The sequence below is a fragment of the Pseudopodoces humilis genome, chromosome 3, assembly GCF_049639895.1.
Source record: "Pseudopodoces humilis isolate 2021_Gansu_Grassland_sample_001 chromosome 3, ASM4963989v1, whole genome shotgun sequence".
Taxonomy (NCBI): Eukaryota; Metazoa; Chordata; class Aves; order Passeriformes; family Paridae; genus Pseudopodoces; species Pseudopodoces humilis.
In genome coordinates this window covers 82,970,726-82,990,517 of record NC_142202.1, presented here as the reverse complement: position 1 = coordinate 82,990,517, position 19,792 = coordinate 82,970,726, and the positions used below count along the sequence as shown (strand labels likewise).

At 34.8% G+C, this 19,792-nt stretch overlaps 1 protein-coding gene across 6 annotated transcripts in view; it reads left to right on the top strand.

Moving 5' to 3' along the window:
* MYO6 (myosin VI) overlaps positions 1–19,792 on the top strand; it is a 105,318-nt gene that overhangs the window by 60,405 nt on the left and 25,121 nt on the right. For all 6 annotated transcript variants that reach the window (XM_088052772.1, XM_014263656.2, XM_088052771.1 and 3 more), the window contains 11 exons: positions 5,229–5,386; positions 5,912–6,003; positions 6,478–6,550; positions 7,402–7,529; positions 8,588–8,683; positions 10,728–10,901; positions 14,580–14,618; positions 16,252–16,345; positions 17,654–17,784; positions 17,901–17,978; positions 18,902–19,031. In XM_088052772.1, the coding sequence (XP_087908898.1) occupies positions 5,229–5,386; positions 5,912–6,003; positions 6,478–6,550; positions 7,402–7,529; positions 8,588–8,683; positions 10,728–10,901; positions 14,580–14,618; positions 16,252–16,345; positions 17,654–17,784; positions 17,901–17,978; positions 18,902–19,031 (1,193 nt within the window). The remainder of the gene's footprint in view (positions 1–5,228; positions 5,387–5,911; positions 6,004–6,477; positions 6,551–7,401; positions 7,530–8,587; positions 8,684–10,727; positions 10,902–14,579; positions 14,619–16,251; positions 16,346–17,653; positions 17,785–17,900; positions 17,979–18,901; positions 19,032–19,792) is intronic.

Genomic DNA, 19,792 nt, shown 5'->3' with positions numbered 1-19,792 from the left:
CCCTCCTTAATGTCTGAGTAATCAGTGTCCTTGTGTTTGTCATATTTAATTCTTCTGAAATCAAGTTTCGACTTTAAAAACATCCCCGCAAATCATAATCCGGAAGTGTGCTGCTTTTTGCTGTGTTTGTTAAACACACATTTAATCTTGACTGTTAATAATGTTTCAAAAAAAAAAGCCCAAAAACAGATAGAAAGTGTGCTATTTTGTTTTTTTTCTATTTGCTTTTTCCTGAAGCTATTATCAAGGTAACTTCCTAGCTGCAGGAGCAAGATAGTGATTTCTTTCTGTATGCGCATGGAGAAGGAAGAAGGGCAAAGAACATGTACAAATATGGTATACCAGTGATAACATTTCAAAATCATGAAATTTATGACTCTTGCAAAACTGTGTTTTATGAAAATGACAATACACTTAGCTTTTATTTATGAAAATCCTCTAGCTTCCACCACAAATTCTCTCTTGCTGAGACTGATCCTAGCATGCAAGCTGTCAGGGATATTAGCTAAGATGCCTGCAACTGAATTGTGTGTTTTAACATTTAGTTTTCTGTGATGAGCTGCTTCTGGAATTCAAGGAAACATCACATCAAAAACTGAACTTTTTTTCCAGTCTAAGCAGTTTTGAGCACATTAAAAATAAATCTCAGTGTTCAGCTAAATATATCAATCTTTTAATTAGGAAGCTAATGAACATTCACTCCTTGGAAGAAGCATGTGTGGTTTTTTTTGACTTATGGAAACAAGAAGATTGTTTTAGTGAATTGGACCACATTCCACCAAAAGTTTAGTATATGAAACTCATTATCTGTATTAATGGGATTTATTTCAGTTCCTTGCATATTTTGTCTTTGGAAATTTGTTACAGAAATTATTATTATTATCATCATCATCATCATTATCATCATTATCATTACTATTAGAAAAGTTCTAATGCACTGAGAAATGGTAAGTAATGTTGAGGGGAGTGGGGGAGGGTGATGTGTTACTCTGCATTCAGTTAAAAGCTCAAGATCTACATCTTTTAGTTGTATATTCAGTAGTCCATTTCTGGAGAGTAAATTCTTGTCTCCCTGCCCAGTGTAAATTCCTCTTCTCCCCCACCAGTTACTGGAAACTTGGGACTTTGAGTTGTTATCTTGCTGCCTTATCAGATGATATGGAGTGTTATAAGTAATTTTTCCCCTTCATTACAAGCTTAATGTGTAGGAAGATGTTGGTCGTGCAGGAAAAAGTGTCTCCAGTGGAAAATATTGACCAAGTATTTGCTATTTGCTCTTTTCCAGACCATGTCTAAATTGACAGCAAAACCTTTGATATATTCATCCAGGAGAAGCTTTATCAGTATTGTGGATAACATTGGAGTAGAAAATTACATATTATACAGTACAGATGGCACTCATAGTAATGCATGGAAATATGAACATTGCAGGTTTTGAAAGTCAGTAACATTTTTACTTAATTCAGGTTGGGCTGCACAATAATTGCTGATCTTTCTCTGTTGGCTTACTGCTTACCTGATTATTTTCCATCTTGATTTTTTATTTTTTAATTCTCCTCAGCTTACCACCACTTTCATTTATATCTTGTGGATTTTTTACATTTTGAATTTTTTAAAAACAATTTTATATGCTAATCTTGTTACCAAGATTCTCTGCTTTCTTAGTTGAGTATTATTAGAGCCCATTTTTTGAGAATACCGTCAATTTCACTTTCCTTATAAGTGATAATGTTAAATAGAAGCTGAAGGGCTTTGAACAAATCATATCCATGTCAGATTCAGATGGCATCCCACTGGAAATGCTCTCAGTGAACTGCCGATCCAGATTCTGAGAATAGATTTGTTTTGGCTGTTGTACATGTAACACATACATAAGGCTTGTCTGTTTATTTTCCTTTTGAGAATGTTTGGTGGAACATATCAAGCTATGACCATTATGAGGCTCACCATGTCATCACTTCTCAAGTGACCCTGTCAAGGAAGGTTTCTTAATTTTTTTTACAGCTTTGAGTTTACTCTGGATTAAAACTGTAAAGATTTTCTGGTCAGCAGATTTATCGTGATAAGCCTGGAGCATTATTAGCATTGTGCAGTTTCAAAAGTTGCAAACACAAGGAGCTATGTTTTTATGCCAGCAGATCTTAACTTCTCCTGTGTTTTATTTTGGGGGTGTCAAAATGAGTTCAGCAGACTCCTCACAACATCTCAATGATGAATGCATTAAGCCTCTCTTGCTAGCATTTTCTAATCTTGTGCATCTAAAAACAAACATACTCTAATACACCAATATCATCTTCTCACATGGCATGTACAAGGAAAGTGGATTGGATTATTTTAGTTATTTGTTACATAGACACCATTTTTTCTATGATAGTGTGGTTTAGAAACTACTTGACTGCTATCAGTATTAGAGTTTTGACAAGTACATTAGTTTTTTTTTGTTGGTTTTTTTTTGGTTTTTTTTTTTGCTCTAGCAACCCAAAGAGCTGGTCATTTCTCTCTCTCTTAGGGACCTTTTGTGTGCAAGTAGATCATGTGAGTCCTAATAGGTCACAGTGAATAAATAGCTCTGCTGAAATCACTGTGCTCAGAGTATAACAAAGGCTTTGTTCTGCTGGGCACAGAGGAGCCAACAAGGAACAGTAGGAGGGTAATGCTAAATGCAACCTCTCTGGATTTTATTAAATACTCATGTGCAGTGAACTGCCTGGGGGACTTGACAGCTGCACTACATCTATCTGTCCTTGTCTCCCAAAACCCCATAATAATTACCTTGTTGGATGATGTTTTTGCCATCCATCTGAAGTGTGTTTACAGAGAGGAATAATGTGTTAGGATTCAAAATCTGGTGCTTCTCTTAGACTGTAAATGTGCTACTGTGCTTCTCTCTTGCTCAATTTCTTCCTTTCCAAGAAGACTTCCACAGAGGACTCCATCCATCATCACAAACCACATTATTTTACAGGGCGAAAAAAATTAACTTGAATCACTCCAGGTACTCCAGCTTCTTTTGCAGTACATTTTCTACCAAAATGCATTTTTTTAGTGATGCCACTGAAGCATCCACTGGAAAAACTTTTTCAAAAAATACTTTACTACATTATTTTGAACTTCAGCTTTTCTCAGATTACAAATGTGCTGCTTATATTCTTTAATTATGTGGAGTATTTAACCTAGGTAAGGTTGTTTCATCCACACTACTTATGAACCAATAACCATACTGGATGACAGTAATTGATGGATATCGCTTCACCTGCTCTCTGACTCAGTTGTCAATCATGAGCAAATTATATATGCTTTTAATTAAAAAGTTAATTTGTTCTGGAGTACATTTGGGAACTGCATGGAGTTGTCCACAGGCTAAATCTATCCCATCTGTGCCTTCCCCTAGGTCTCAAACTCTAGATCAATGGAAACCTTGCTGAAGAAGTTGGCATGAAGACCAACAAGGGTTTTTCTTTCAGCTGTACCAAAGAGCTTAGAATTTGGAAAATTTTTTCTTTACTCCATTCAAGTAGCTGATAAATGGAGGAGAGGGAAAGAAGGAGAAGTGGAGGAAGGAAAATTTGTTATTTCCTGTTCAGGCAAGAAATGAGAAAGAGATCAATTTGTCTTCGTGTGGATCAAAGAAAGGAAGAGCTGAGGGAAAGCAAGTTTGCTAGAAGAAAGCTACTTGTTATGAATGTCAGTTTTGTGATGGGAATCTTGTGTATTTACTGTTTAAGTGAATTTTCAGCATTATTTTTTTGAGTTCTGAACTGTTTTTTTAAAGTGTTTTTTAAGGTCTGAAATTCAGTTGTGCAAAATGCATTGCAGGGTTACATTTTCTTTCTGTGTGTGTTTGCTGCATACCATGAAATTTAACAAATGTTTGTTCAGTTTTTAGAATTGTACTTAATAGTGGCAGAATTTGCTATTTTGAAAACTAGGAACATTTTATAAATATATGCTCTAGAAGTACAACTATTTGTCATGTTGTTTAAAAAAGTAAGTGAAAAACATAAATGATTTTAATGTATTGTATTATGTAATAGGTCTGCAGCTGACAGGAATTAGTATTCTGATCTCTTAAACGTATCAGAATAGAGTGCAAATGTACCTTGCTTCTATTTATAAGCTGAGATTTCTGCCAGTACTCATTACCTTAAGACAGATACTTAGTGGAAGACAAGATTGTGTGTTAAAGCTAATTACTATCAAATGTAATGTAGCTGCAAGTGTCCTTTGGGAATGGAGACTCTGGTTCTGTGCCTTACCAGTCACAGTAGAAAGTGATCACCACCACTCTCATGATTCTGCATCAAAAGTGTTATCCTTGAAATTATTATTTTTTCAAAAATTATTACTTAGTTTAGTTCTTATGAATTCTGGGAAGTGAAGGAAATTATGCAGTATGGGTAAGCTGTTGTTGTGGTTTAACTCCAGCTGGCAACTCAGCCCCTCATAGGCACTCACTCCCTGCCAGTGGGGTGGGGAAGGGTAAAAACACGAAAACACATGGGTTGAGCTAAGGACAGTTTAAGAGGTAAAGCAAAAGCTGCACATGCAAGCAAAGCAAAGCCAGGAATTCATTCTCCACTTCCCATTGGAAGGTCAGTGTTCAACTCCCCAAGATAGCAGGACTTCTTTAAGTGTAGTGGTCACTTGGGAAGACAAAATTTCAAACTCATAGCATCATTTCCCTATTCTTCTTCCTCCAACTTTTATTGCTGAGCATGTTGCCATATGATAGGGAATATCCCTTTGGTCAGTTGGGGTCAGCTGTCCCAGCTTTGTTCCCTCTCAGCTTCTTGTTCACTCTCAGCCTCCTCACTGGTGTGATGGGGTGAGGAGCAGAAAAGATGTCAGAGCAAAAACTAAACTATAAGGCTTTATTCTAACAAAACAAGTCATAAATAAGTAGTTGAAATATTTTTTGTAGATGGTGATGTATATATTTCAAATATCTTCTCTGGAAATTGTCAATAGAGTTTCTAATTATCCAATAAACAATTAGGAAAGCATCTGAATCTCATTTCTACTGATGGTAGCAAAACATTATTAATTTTTACAGGTAAGATAGTCTTAACTTGGCAAGACTGTTTCCTGCTTTGGCTTAGACACCAGGGATTTTTTTTTTTACATCCTAAATGATGGTATTGGAAAGGCTGTTTTTAAGTTTAGAGTCTAGTCTCAGCATTTCACAGTAAGGAATTCTGAAAAATAAGATCTGTATCTTGTTTTATTAGGGTACCCTTGAAAGTGGAACAAGCAAACAATGCTCGTGATGCCTTGGCTAAAACCGTATATAGTCATCTGTTTGATCATGTAGTGAAAAGGGTAAACCAGTGTTTTCCGTTTGAAACTTCTTCTTTCTTCATTGGAGTTCTAGATATAGCTGGTTTTGGTAAGTATACTTTAAATAATTTCTAGCTGCCACTTTTCCCCACCAAAGATTCTATAACAAATACTGTAATGAAGAGTGGGAGGGTTTCCTGTTTGGTGTCAATGGTTATTATAAAAGCTTTTGCCATCTATGCCTCACTGAAATTCAAAACAGGGCATGTTTTGTGATGTGCTCTAGTCCTGGCAAGGTTGTCCAGGGAAACAGTCTTTGGTTTTCAGGTCTTTAGAGATTTGATATCTTGTGCCAGCCTGTTGTATCGTAGATGCATGAGAATGTATTGGTACAAATTCACTGTATGGCAGCATCTGGCTTTGGTTTGCTGCCAGCTGTCTGTCAGTTGCTGCAGTGTTTTTAGATGCCTTGTGTACAACATGGAAATCTGTAAAATATGTCATTTTGCTGAAGGAAATGATTATGGATGTGGATGCATCTTTAGATATTAGCACTGTCAAGCTTCTCTTGTTTACTATTTAATATAAACTCTTGGAAATCTTTTATCATAAAAGTTTAACTTCTGTCTTTCAGAGTACTTTGAACACAACAGCTTTGAACAATTCTGTATAAACTACTGTAATGAAAAACTGCAGCAATTTTTTAATGAAAGAATTCTGAAAGAGGTATGATATATTTAATGTTATATTTGAGGATTTGGTTTTTTACTGTTATAGTTGAGGAATTTTTTTTTTCTGAAGAGATATTTAAAGTAGCACTGCTTTTCATAAGATTAAACATTATGTTTGAATAAAAAAAAATCCAGTTGGCATGCTGTTTCTTTCCATATTATGTGACATCTGGTTGTATCAGAAAAGAATGTGGATTTTTGAAAACCAGCAGTGAGGTATCCAGAGTTTGGATAATCACTAATACCTGATGGAAATATTTAGTTGAACAGGCTTGTCATTAAGGTGCTAATGCTGGAATATATTAAGCTGTATAAGGGAATTCTGAAATATGTATTGATTATGCTATATTTTAAAAAATTACTTAATGTTTATTAAAAAAATAAATATTTTTTTCTTGATCAGTAAAAAAAAAATAAAAAATTAAGAGTGGTGGTTTCTCTTTTCAATTACTTTTTTTTGTAACTTTAGGAACAAGAACTTTACCAGAAAGAAGGCCTGGGGGTTAATGAAGTTCGTTATGTAGATAATCAGGACTGTATAGGTATGTACTTCTTGAATTGTCAAGCTTTTTGTTACTGTTATGGGGAAAAAAGCTTCAAGCAGAAGAGGCAAAATATGCATAGCACTAGTAATTATATGGTTTTATATATAGCCTCATTCACTTCACAATCTTAAGAATTCATAGGCTTTGCTGCAGTTACAAGCATGAGCAGTTTCATCCTTCCCACAGGAAAAAAGTAAAAATTCCTCTTACAAGAGCAGTTTCATAGAGAATGGAAAAAAGTTGCAAAACTGAGTTTGTGTCTAATAGTTTCAAGAGCAAGAATTTCTGTGTCAGTTTTCAAAGGCTTTGGTATATGTATGTGAGAGGTCAAGGCAATGCAGTTGTGAAACCACCACTGTATGCTCAAGTCTGGTCTGCCTTTCCTAAAACAAATTCCTGTTTCTCACCGGATCCATTATTAAATGGAAATATTAACCTTTTAGTTTTGATGTGTTATGAAATGTGGATGAAAAGCTTAAAAATCTCCCCCAGCAATTGAAGCAATTATTGCATAAAGACCTATGATCATACTATAAGAAGATTTGGGCACCTTTTGGATGACTAATTTCAGTTTGAGACCGAGAGTTGAAATCAAACAATTGGTTCATGATCTTTTTCTCTCATGTTCCACAAGAGTTGGAACTTCTAGATTTGATGGATGTCCTGTACATACCTATACAAATTAAGATATATAGAATTGATTTGCCATTACTTTCTGTATTTTGTTTAATGGCTTTCCATAGATACTTTTGTGGAGAATCGGATCAGTATTTAGATGTGTAATGATGTTCAGTGGTGATACGAGTTGATATATTCAATTTCTGTAAATATATGTTTTTTATTAATAGATTTGATTGAAGCAAAATTAGTAGGTGTACTGGATATTTTGGATGAAGAAAACCGTCTTCCCCAACCAAGTGACCAGCATTTTACTTCAGTTGTGCATCAAAAACACAAGGACCATTTCAGGCTCTCGGTGGGTTTATTTCTATTGTCTATCTTGTTGTAATGAAACATGTTCTTGGAACAGTTGATAGTAGCACTTCAATTTAATGAAAATCTTTCGTAAGAAATCTCATACCACTCAGTCTGCACAGTCTGTACCTCTTTGTTAAGGACAGGTTTGGTTATTAGATTTGATGAAAAGTTCACTGAAGGCTTCAAGCAATTCTAATATCCTGCTGAAACTAAAGACATATTCTTCACTGATATTTGAAGTTTGTTAACATGTAAAGCATGAAAAGGAAGTAAAAACACATTTTAATTTAGATTGTTTCATATCAGATGAGTTTTTTTGTTCTTTTCAGAAATTGCTTGCTTTGGAGAACATTTGACTCATGTCTAGTGTCTAGCTAGCTCTTCAGAGATGAAAATAAGAATCATACTAGGAAAATGTTTTTGTTGTTTATTTTTTAACATACAGCACAGTGTGGAAGATTAAGGCAGATTGCTGCAATTTATATCCATGAATTGTGTTGAAATTAAAAAAATACTGAAAAATTGCAAGCAAGGGAAGCCATCCTTTATCATCCATTTACCAAAATTGTCTTCCATTTACCTTATGTTGTTTCTGCTTAGTCCTGCTTACTTGAATTGCTGTGCAGTGAAACATTTTGGTGGTATGTATATGATCAGCTGCGTGCTTGCCTGTTAAGGTATACCATCTGAAGCCTGATCTTAAACTTCTGTCTAATGCTATCCATCTAACAAGGCTATTCATCAGCTGTCAAATGAATGATACAGAAAGTTTTGATTAAAGGCAAAACCAAAATCAGCTGGCTAGTATTAGCAATCCTGGTGACTTGTATTTTGAATACACTGTATTTGAGTGTGGAAGAATTTGAAATTAGGTTTTTAGAATATCATAGTGTGGATAGGAATGGTAATTATCAGCACAATTGTACTTACAGGAACTGTACTTCTGGGAAATGTGATTTTTAACTGTTCCTGGGAGTTCATGGTGGTGTTCTAAGAATAAACTTTTTCTTAGTCTCCATTGCAATACTTCTTTGTAATTCAACTTCTTAATTCCAGATTCCCAGAAAGTCTAAATTGGCTGTTCACAGAAATATCAGAGATGATGAAGGCTTTATTATCCGACACTTTGCAGGAGCAGTATGCTACGAGACGGTAATTTTACCTATGGAACACTATTGGAACACTATTTTTATTGTTTTTGTAGAACATTTATATTTTTTCAGTGCATATAGCTAAAATGGCAAAATTTCCTGTGATCAGAAGAGAAAATCAAATGTTGATATGTCTTAGCTTTGAAGTTAATTTTTTGAGTATTTGACAGAATTGACAGTTTCTTTTAACTTTGCAGGTTACAGCCTATTTTAATGATGTATGTTTTGTGTATAAGTTTGTTTCAAGTCTATAGGTAATGGTGCCAATATCAAATATATTGATTCACAGTCTACTGCAGATTTTGCATCAAAGGGTTTTTACATCCTGAGGAGAAAAATAAACCATGTGGTATAAAAGTATTGTTAGTGAAGAGTACCTTTTTGGAAGCATGATTATCCTCATACACAATCCCCGTCACACTTCCTGTTTTCCATTTCTACTGGCAATGGACTCATTTGAGTAAAAATACAAAATACCTGAAATTGCTGCCCTCAAAATACATTCCAGATTCCTTGCCTTTTTGACTGTTACTTATTGTACAAAAACATTGTAAGGCCTGAAGCCAATATCTAGACCAATATCAATTTTCAAAAACAAAAGTTTAGGTTGAAATGAAGATCCACAGTACTTTGTTGTTCTGTATAACTCCAAGGAAGTTGCAAAGAGGTCTTTTTGTCAATTGAAAATAATGTGCTTAAAGGATTTGTCTTTATGTACTTCAGAATACTCCAAGAATAATAATGATTGCTGTGCTCTTTTGCATTCTATGAGTTATTTTAAAAATAAGAAAGTTGAAGCCTCTGTGTTACCTACATGATTTTTCTGAGGTTGCTTAGAGTAGATATCAAAATAATAAATGAAATTGGAATTCCAGTAAAATTGGAGCCAGTTTTTATTTATACCAGGTGTTCTATTTTTAACTATGTACCTCATCATGATGCACTAATAATGCCTTAGAGTGTCTTCAGGAACAGAGGAGACAGATTTGATCACAAAAACTCTGCTGTCCGAGCTAATCAGATGTGAAGTCCAGAAACTGTTAATTTGCTTGGCTTTATCCTCTTCCTCAGAGGGACTTTCTTAGCTTGGGCCTTAAAACTTTTGGACAGCAGCTGCCTTTTAGTACTTCTGTTACTTGTTTTTTTTTTTTTTTCTCACTGCACTTTCAGCAGTTCTCAGTTTGATTTGTGGTGAGGACACTGTGGTGGTTTCACAGACGCTTATTTGGGTGCTTTCATATCCCTGTCTTGTGTCTTCACGGCCCAAGGAAACTTTGGAGGCCTGTGTTTGTCCTTTGATTCTTACCATCCTTTTATGGGTTATCTGGCAAACTGGCATCTTCTTCAAAGTAGTCTTGGCCTCTTCAGTTCATTACTATCAAAGTCTCTATTAAGTTGCATAAAAAACTATTGAGGATTTTATTAATATGAAAATGGATACTAATGTATTGATCTCTGAGTTTCAATGTAATGTGATGTTCTGAAAGTTGGGGATTCATTTCAAATAAATGAGACAAAGTTTGTAGGAAGGGTTGGTATGTTTTATTAAATTGAGTGTTCATAAATAGACATAGTACTACTAAAATAACCTGTTTTCATTTCATTTGCTAAGCTGTGTAGATGTACCAGTTTAAGCGTGCATGTTAATTCCCATTTCACAACAGATCTTAAGTGATACTACAAGCAATGAAGAATTAAGCTTCTCAGAACTCCCAGGTGATGATGATGTGCTGAGTGCTGGAAATGGAAGGAGGATAGACATTGACAAAAAAACAACTGATCTCTTTAAAGGCACCAAACCTTTCTTTGGGTTTCATAATTCCAACGACACCCTTCAAATTTAAGAATGTCTTTTCTCTCTGGCACTAGGGTTTTGTGTATCCAGCTGAAAAGTTGTTTGAAATAATATGTGAATATTTACCCCATGTATTCTTGCTAATTTTTTAATTAAGTATGTAACTATGTTTCCTTTAGTTTTCTAATTAGACTGAAGTAACTTGGATAGTAAAACAAATGTGCTTTTGTCTCTTCGGTTGTATTTTCAGATGCAATTTGTGGAAAAAAACAATGATGCTTTGCACATGTCCCTTCAGTCTCTTATATGTGAATCCAAGGACAAGTTTGTTCGACAGTTGTTTGAAGCCAACACTAACAACAACAAGGATCCCAAACAAAAAGCTGGGAAACTCAGTTTCATCAGTGTTGGTAATAAATTCAAGGTAAAATCATATAGTAAAGAGTCCTGTCTTCTATAATGTATGCCAATTTTACGTTACTTGAATGAAGAAGAACCTAAAGTTGGGACAACTAGCAGTAACTTGAGATTCAGAAGAAAATTTGGTTAAATAGATTGTTTTCTTCTGCTGAATTACAAGAAACTGGTGTATTTAAGCCACATGCTATGCATTTCTGTCAAAAGTATCTTCCATAATAGTCCTTACAGAGGTTGTTAAACAGTGATTTTTAGGTCACAATCTTTCAAAGCCATATGGAAGATTTTATTCAATACGTGTTGAGAATTAAATTTGGATTCTGTGGACTTTAATAGGTTCTCGATGTGATGAATTGTGTTCTTCCATCCTGTTGTGATTATGCCTTCTAGAAGGTGTATTGATTCCCTACAGTTGGCCAAACTCAAAATTCAATACCTAACCACTGTTTTTCCTTTTCTGAAATATATACTTAGTCACAGCTTACACAGGAAGATATTCATTGTGCTGAATGTTTCCTTTCTCAATACCTGAATCTGATGCTTCTCCTCATTTTCTCCTTTCTTCTGATACTATAAAGCTGACCTTCAAACCTTGTCTTCTCCAAATGTTTTCTGCATCCTTTTCTCATTCAGCAGTTTTATTTTAGCTGGACTATTCCAGCTCAGGATGGCTAGAAAGAGAACAATAGGGGAATTAAGAGATGAAAAGCAGGCACATCGTGGGCTGCAGGTAAATTTTTCAATCTCATGGATTTACAGTTGGTAGAGCTGCAGCAATTTCAGCAAGAGCTCTTTTCAACACGTCTGGGCCAGATCCAATGAAGGATTTGTATGCCTTCAAGTCAAGTGCTGAAACAGTTTTGGTATGCTACCTTACCTAGGGCCACCAAAAACCTACCTCATGTTCCTAGCTAGACTCCTTTCACAGTCCTTGGGGAATGCAAGTATCTTAGATAATCCAAAAAACCTGCACGTAGAGCGAGACTGCCAGTAGTAGAAGACTGTTTCTGCATTTCTGCTTTATATCAAGGTTAAGTACTGGATCAGGACTGCAAGATAAATTCTTTCCTGCATAATCATGTCTTGTGGCTAGCATTTGGAACTGTTCTCTAAAGACACAGGGGCTGAAGAACCAGAAGGATATGGTAGCAGCACGCTTGCTTTTCATAGCAATAGTATTCTCCTTCAGATCTATACTGTATTCAGTGTTCTATGGCTATTTTATTTTCTGTAGTGAGCACCAAGTTATTGGTCAGTCTGACAAAGGGTGTTCTTTTTACAGCCTTCTGCAGTTGTTTGGTTGGGTAGTTCTTGTTACAACCTTCTGCAGTTGGTTAGGTAGCCAGAAATAAAATTTTCATGGGCCCAGGAAGAGTAGGAGGCCAAGTCTGGCTTGTAAGTTAGTGGTTTTGGCATTTAACTGGGAATTGGACAGACTGCTGTCTTGGGTTTTGCTCTGATGATTCTTTTTAACTCCTTCCTATTCTATAGTGATTGTTGAATTAAAGTGTAGCAACTGATACAAAATACCATCTATAATCTAAAATACTACCTGACCATCAGGTAGTCTGAAAATTTGCATACAAATAGGCCATGTCCTGAGCAAACCTTGCAGCCATGAATCTGCTGTAAATGAAAGTAGGATCCACAGATTTTAGAACTGTATTTTTAAAATGAAATCAACTGGCAGATCTTTTGAGATAGTTTCCTCTTCCTTCCATCTGGATTTTCAATTTCTCTCGGATTTAGCACCCCATGTTCAGGACTTGGGCATTATACCACTGCCCAGTGAGAAGTGAATTAAAAGGGATGCATTTTTAAAGTGAAGCAGAAATTGACTGGGGAACTTTTTTGGATTTCCTTTTGAGCTTTGGTATTCACTTCTCCACCTAGAACACAATTAATATCCTCTTTGGATCTGGCCCATCAATCTATAATTCTTTCAGTGTTTTCAAGTTTCATAGCATTTCGAATGTATGTGTTCCAATAATTCATCTAGTGTTACCTTCCCAGACACAGCATGTGATGCTGATGAACACTAATAGCCTTGAAAATTTCACTTCAGATGACATCAAAATAAGGTCTTTTATCTTACTAGATATTTCATCTCTTTAAGAATAAGAATTCTTAGTGAATTAATTTGTAAGTCAGTTTTCTGAACTACTGAAATTAGAACTTCTTCTAATTATATAAATTACTAGATGATGTTGCACAGGCTTGTTTTTATGAAATCCTTCACAGATCCCTTCCTTATAACTAATTAAAATTAATTCTCATAAATCAGTTGAGAAAATAATGATTAATTTATTATCAGATCTTCAAGATGAATTGAGATGATTTTACCTTATGCTGATAATGAATTAAATTGTGACAATTCAAAGAGCAGTAATTTTATCAATACGCTTTACTCATATATGCTCATTTTGTTGGAGAAATTCACCTGAGAATGTCTCTGGCTTATTTCTTGTCAAATCACAGTGTATAAGGAAGGGGTATTTTTCCTCATGCAGAAATGTATTTTGTTGATGGAAATTGCAAACTTAAGTGTTTGCAGCTTGAGAAAACATAATTATTATGATCAAGTTGAGATATAAAAAAATATGTGTAAGTGAGAACTGAGCAGAAGGTTATTAGTGTTTGTCATGCTTCTTGTGGCACTCTTTCTAACCACATCCATGTTAAGTTAAAAAAAATCCCAAACCAGTTTTATCTACATGAGGGAGAACTGCCAGCTGTAGATGATGCACACTACCCACACAAATCTTGTTCTTGGATTCAAGGTAATTGAAAGATCTGGCTAAAAAAATTTAAAAAAAATAAATTATTCACAGGTCAGTTTCCAGTGCTAAAAATGAGTATGTAAGGACATACTGAGTTTTGTATTGCTGCAGTCTATATACTTAAAGTTTGCTAATGAACTAGAAAGGGTGACCCAGCAGTAATTTATGTGGCGAAACAGACACACCTCTGAAGTAAAAATATTGCTATTTTTATGATGTGGTTTTGGAATGTTTTATGTACCAGTTACTTTCAATAGCAACTCTAAATTGTTTTCTCTGATTGCATTAAGTCTCTGGTTATCATGAGGAATTGACTCCAAATAATAGTAGTATTTCACAGTATATTTAAATGCAACATCAGTAAATATAATTTTAAAATCATAGTTTTTTGTCATCAAGAGAGAATTAAAAAGTCGGAAGTTTGGAAATAAAAATAGATTATTGTAGGTAAATGTTGACATAACTTCAAAAAAACACAGAAGAAAAGCCTGAGAATTTACTTTCTGTATTAATTTTTTAACATTCAAATAATGCTTATTATAGATTAAATTTGGGATTTCACAGATTTTCAGTGTAGTTTTTAAAAATGATTGCTGATTGGTCTTATTTTTTTATTACATCGTCATTATTTTTTATTTTCCCAAATGGATGTGCATGGTTTTTCGTAACTATGTTGTAACAAGTGACTAGTCCATGCAGTATTGTTGTACAGTTAAATACAAGCAATTTCCTCAGGGCCATTCATGCACACTTGCATGATTTTGTCTATTAAAATTTGTGAATGGTTTATCAGTTGTCTCTCACTAACAATGGACATGCATGCAGTAATTCTGTACCTCTGTTTGGTGTGTATATTTCTGTACTTGCCATGGTAAGGCTCTTGAAATACCTGTTTTCTTTTACAGACTCAGTTGAACTTGCTTCTTGAGAAGCTTCACAGTACTGTAAGTATACATAGAGATGTAGGTTCACAGTTTTCTGATATAAGGCAAAATAGATTATCTCAATATTATGGCTTACAATAAATGTAATTAGTAATTGCTCAACAGTTTGCAGCTACATGGCACTTCAGGAACATCTTCCTGTGCCATGTGATGGTTATTGATTTACTTAAAAAAGGAAGATCCACCACCTTCAAAAAAGTTGTAGAATGAAAGTTATATAATACTTTGAATAATACAGTTTGAATAACCAATATGAAATCTGGCTGTGCTGCAATCTTCTTTTCTTGTCACTTTTAATTCTTTCTGTGCATTGGTTATCATTGATGACTAATTTGCAGATAATTTAGAAATGTTTCTTATTTAAGAAGTAATTTATTATTAATTACTGTTTTCAGATTCCATAAAGTCATTAAAAATATATTTTTTCATTTTGCTTTTTTGACGTGCTGTAAATGTGCAGGTGGTCAAAGAACCTGAATCCCCTAATGAATATTTGTTAATTTGGCTGATGTGATCAGATAGTTTGTGAAATTCTCCATGTAGTAAAACATGCCACTTTTTTTGAGAACTTGGAGTTGTAGGAACACAGTGTTGTTTCTCTTGCCACATGTTCTAACCAATTATAAATATTAGGGTATGCTCTGTCAAAAAAAGAAAAAGTGTGGAAAATCAAGGGAAACAAATGAATGAGGTGCTGGAGTATAGCCAGCCTATAAGATTTTACTGTAGTCATGAGGCTGGTCTGAAGGGTGATCTATTTCACCCAGAACATTCTGGAAATGAAATACAGTCCAGGAAAAAAAGTGTGTGGCCAAGCTTCCAGTTTGAAATGCTTGAGTTTAGCTAACCCATGATTGAGGAGATAATGTGGAGCTTCCTTGGCAAGTGCTGTCTCATTCTCAGATGGGAAATGGCAAAAGAGAGAATATGCTACAACCTGGGATTAATACTATGTTTTCTCAGTCCAAATTTTGTTTTAGTATATGTAGAGTTGTCCTTAGCAGTCACCTGTTATAGCAAAATCTGAATAATTGGATGGTGCTTGGCAAAATGTTATCTTTGATGAATGTGAAGTGATCAGAGAGAGTAGTGGTCAAAACTGTAGCACCCATGGTCATAACAGAGGAGCAGGAAAGGGAGACTAAAGCTGTGAGCCAGAAGAAGTTGTAAAAAGTAGAAGTTAAGGAAGGTCAGGTTCATCTGGCATAGTTCTGATATCAGCAGTCTGTTAGCATGTTTGCTGATCTGAACTTTGAGGCATTTTAGTGTTGTTCCAGGGCAGTAGGATCTAGAGTTATAAAGCATAGATTGTATACATGTGAAGGAGAATAGTTGAGTGAAAATTCAGCAGAATTGAGGATCCAATTAATAGCATTGAGATCAGTTACATCAAGACCAAGGTTATAGTGCAAAACTTGATATACGAGAGAAAAAGAATGGGGCTGGGACTTGATTATATTTAAGGCCCATTCCAACCCCTTAACATTTTATGATTCTATGATAATGTCAGCATTTCTCTTTTAGAATACTATTATTTTGTATTTTCCCCCCCCACCCATAAGTCTTAAATCATTAACTGCTGTTTTAGGAGTTTTAAAAATCTGTGGATTTTGCTAACTTGCTTTGGTCATAGGGATCGAGCTTTATTCGCTGTATCAAACCTAATCTAAAGATGACAAGTCACCATTTTGAAGGAGGACAGATCCTCTCTCAGCTTCAGTGTTCAGGTAATGTATGCCTCTTGTATATTTCAGTCTGATTTTTACCTTGGTGATTATCTATTACCCTAAGTTTGAAATATGTGGGATGAAAGCAGTATTTCCTTGCTTGAACTGGTTTCTAGAAGGTGGGGTTTTTTATGCCTTATAAACAGATATTTAGATTTTTAGTAAATTAGCATTCATTTTAGTCAATAGGACCCTAGAAATAATTCATCTGAACTGCCATTAGGACTCTCCTTGCAAAGAGTTGCCCACAGTATTAATAGGGCACCTGTTCAGTCTGGAACAATAGAATTTTAAATTTCTATGGCAGTTGAAGTGTTAGAAATTCCTGTGTGCATTTAAAGGCAGTCAGTGTAATAGCTGGGATATCTAATAGTTGAAGCACACCACTGTTCTTTGATTTTATAGATAATATGATGGAGTTCAGTTATACTGGTTTACTTTCTCAAAAGTTTCTTTATATCACTATTAACTTGATTTGGAGCTAAACATCCAACATGGATAAAATGCTGCATCTTCGTTATTCTTGAAATACTAGATGCTTTCCAAATTTACAACTTTATTTGCTCATGCCCCACTGAATATTTGAAAACAAAAGACAATATAAACAAATTAAATTCCTACTGAAAGCAAGTACACAAAAGATTAGGTTTTACAACAGCAACCCCAGCTTAAGGTCTAACTTGAAAACTTAACTGCAGCCTCTGTTGATAGGATAAAGGAGTGGGTCAAAAATGGTATGGCCTGTGCTGCTGAAATAATTTGAATCTTACTTGACTGTGTCTGGACTTTACTGATGTCCTAGTTGCAGCCAAAATGTAGTAACATTATCCAGGACATTAAAGTTGCATCTTAGCATCTGACACCTTGTATTTTAAGTACACTAAATGTTCTAGCACTGCGTATGTTTTTGAGGTTGCATTTGCACTACATCTCACAAATACCATTCACATGATTAAAATAAAAGCCTTGGTTGGGCATTATTTGGTGGTTTGGGGTGTCGATTTGGGGTTTCTTCCCTTTAAAAATACAAATGTCAAATCTACTGAGAAATAAAAAAGTTTTTGGGAGAAATATTAGGAAAAAAAATCCTATAGATGATTGAGTGTTACTTACCTCTCAAATAGGGAGAAAACTATATGGGCTTTTCTCATGTGTTCTACAGGCTTCATCAAATCCCAGCTGAACTTTGTGGTTTAGTCTCTGAACAATGCCTTTGAGTCTTATGTCGTAAACCTACTGGTTATCATAAAATTCACTGCTTGTGTGTTACTGATACCAGCTTTTGTGTGTGTCTCTCTGTGAATTTAGGGATGGTGTCAGTTCTGGATTTGATGCAAGGTGGTTTCCCATCACGAGCTTCATTTCATGAACTATACAATATGTACAAGAAATACTTGCCTGAAAAATTGGCTCGACTGGACCCTAGACTTTTTTGCAAAGTAAGAAAGAAAATAATTATTCTGTATCATCCAGGAGAGGAAATGTATTGTGATGTTAGTTTTTGTGTTTTTTTGAAGGTGGGAGAATATAATCCTTTCTGTTTTCTCTGTTTCAGGCCCTATTTAAAGCCCTGGGACTAAATGAAAATGATTACAAATTTGGGCTAACCAAGGTGTTTTTTAGACCTGGCAAGGTAATCTTTTTTTGTAGCTCATTGTTATGAATCTTAGAATAATTTCAGTTTGAAAGTACCTTTGAAGGTGACATTGTTTGCACATTGATAGAAGTGTGGCCAGCCTAAATAAGGTTGCCCAGGATTTTTGTAAATAATTTTGTTCATTTTCCTTGAATAAACCACAAAATTAGAACTGATACAATTGGATTTGTATTCTAATTATTGATACTACAGTATTTCTAATGCAATGTTTGTATTCCAAGAATTATGTTGACTATTAAAAAGAGGAAGTCAGAGCCAAGAAGAAATATTTTCTAGTAAAATCTGTTTACAGCTGAAATCTCTTTCTGTGATTCTGAGCATTGCTGCTTCTATTCAGTGAAAGGAGATGAAGCTGAGAGCTATTGTGATGAGAAAGGAAAATTATTGTAATCCCAGAAGAATGTTCCTCCTGTCATGCAATTACTGAAAAGCAGAAGCACAGGATTTTCAGAAAATGTTGCCTTCAATGGGTACCATATACAAAGGTTAAAAATTGAGAAGTGCTTTCAGCTTTAATTTTTTTTTTCACAGATATATATAATTAGATGTGTCTTGAAGTTGTGGAAGGCCAGAGTTCATTTCCAGGATGTAGAAAAACAATTGATTTTTAAAAATTTTAGCAATAAATATTTTTGGTGATTAATGAATAGTTATATTATTCAAAATGCCAATTTTTAGATCTCCATAAAACAAACATATAAAAAAATCTGTAATTTCTGTTACCATTAAACAATGAAGTGTAATAAAATTTATCTGCTGGCTTCAGTTGAACGCTTATATAATGACATAGAGCTTATGTTAAAAATATTTTAACATTTTAACTCAGCATGATCTTATATAATAGTGTCAAACACTCTCTGTCCTCCTAATATGTAAAACTTCTTTTAATTATCATTTAGTTTGCAGAGTTTGATCAGATAATGAAGTCTGATCCGGATCACTTAGCAGAGCTGGTTAAACGAGTGAATCGCTGGCTTATCTGCAGTCGTTGGAAAAAAGTTCAGTGGTGTTCTCTCTCAGTGATTAAATGTATGTGCTTTATGTTTTATTAAATCCAAATGTTTGTTAAAAATAGAGCAAAGCAATTATTATTACCTTGAAATGTGGCCAAGGACATGTATAGCAAGTGGTTACATACTGAAGTCTGAGTAATTGATTTCAAAGTTGGTGATATTTTTCTTGAAGTTTACTGTGCAGAGTAGGAGTAACATGGTGTGGAATAGAGATTGGCACTTGTGGTGTGCTTCAGTAAAGGTGTCTGGGAGATGGGGAAAGGTCTGATGCAGAATGTCAGCAATCTCTAATAACATGGAGGGTGGAAACTGTGCATTAAAATGGGGAAGAAAAGCTTAAAGGCCTTATGCCAGTGCACACATGGCTGTGCATTTGGGCCAGCATAGCCATGGCTTCCACATCTGTCGCTGAATGATTATTATTTATTGCTGTTTACAGTGGAGCAAATGGAATTTCTGAATTCTTATGATACAGATTTCAAGCATCAGAGATTGTAACACTAGAATCTTGCATTTGACCTAGACACTTACGCCATTCAGTCTATTTTTTCCAGAAAGACAGGACAGAAAATATGTCACCATGTGCAAAAAGTAGAAACACAGGGAAATAATAATATTATTTATTTGTAGTATTTAATGGGAAACTGGAAGCTAATTTTATTTCCAGTAAAAAGCTGAAACAGATAAACAAGAAGTAAAGTTCATCTTTATGACCACCTAAGTCAAGTAGTTAAACATCAGTGTATTCACAAACCTTGTGCAAAAGGCAGTCTAGAT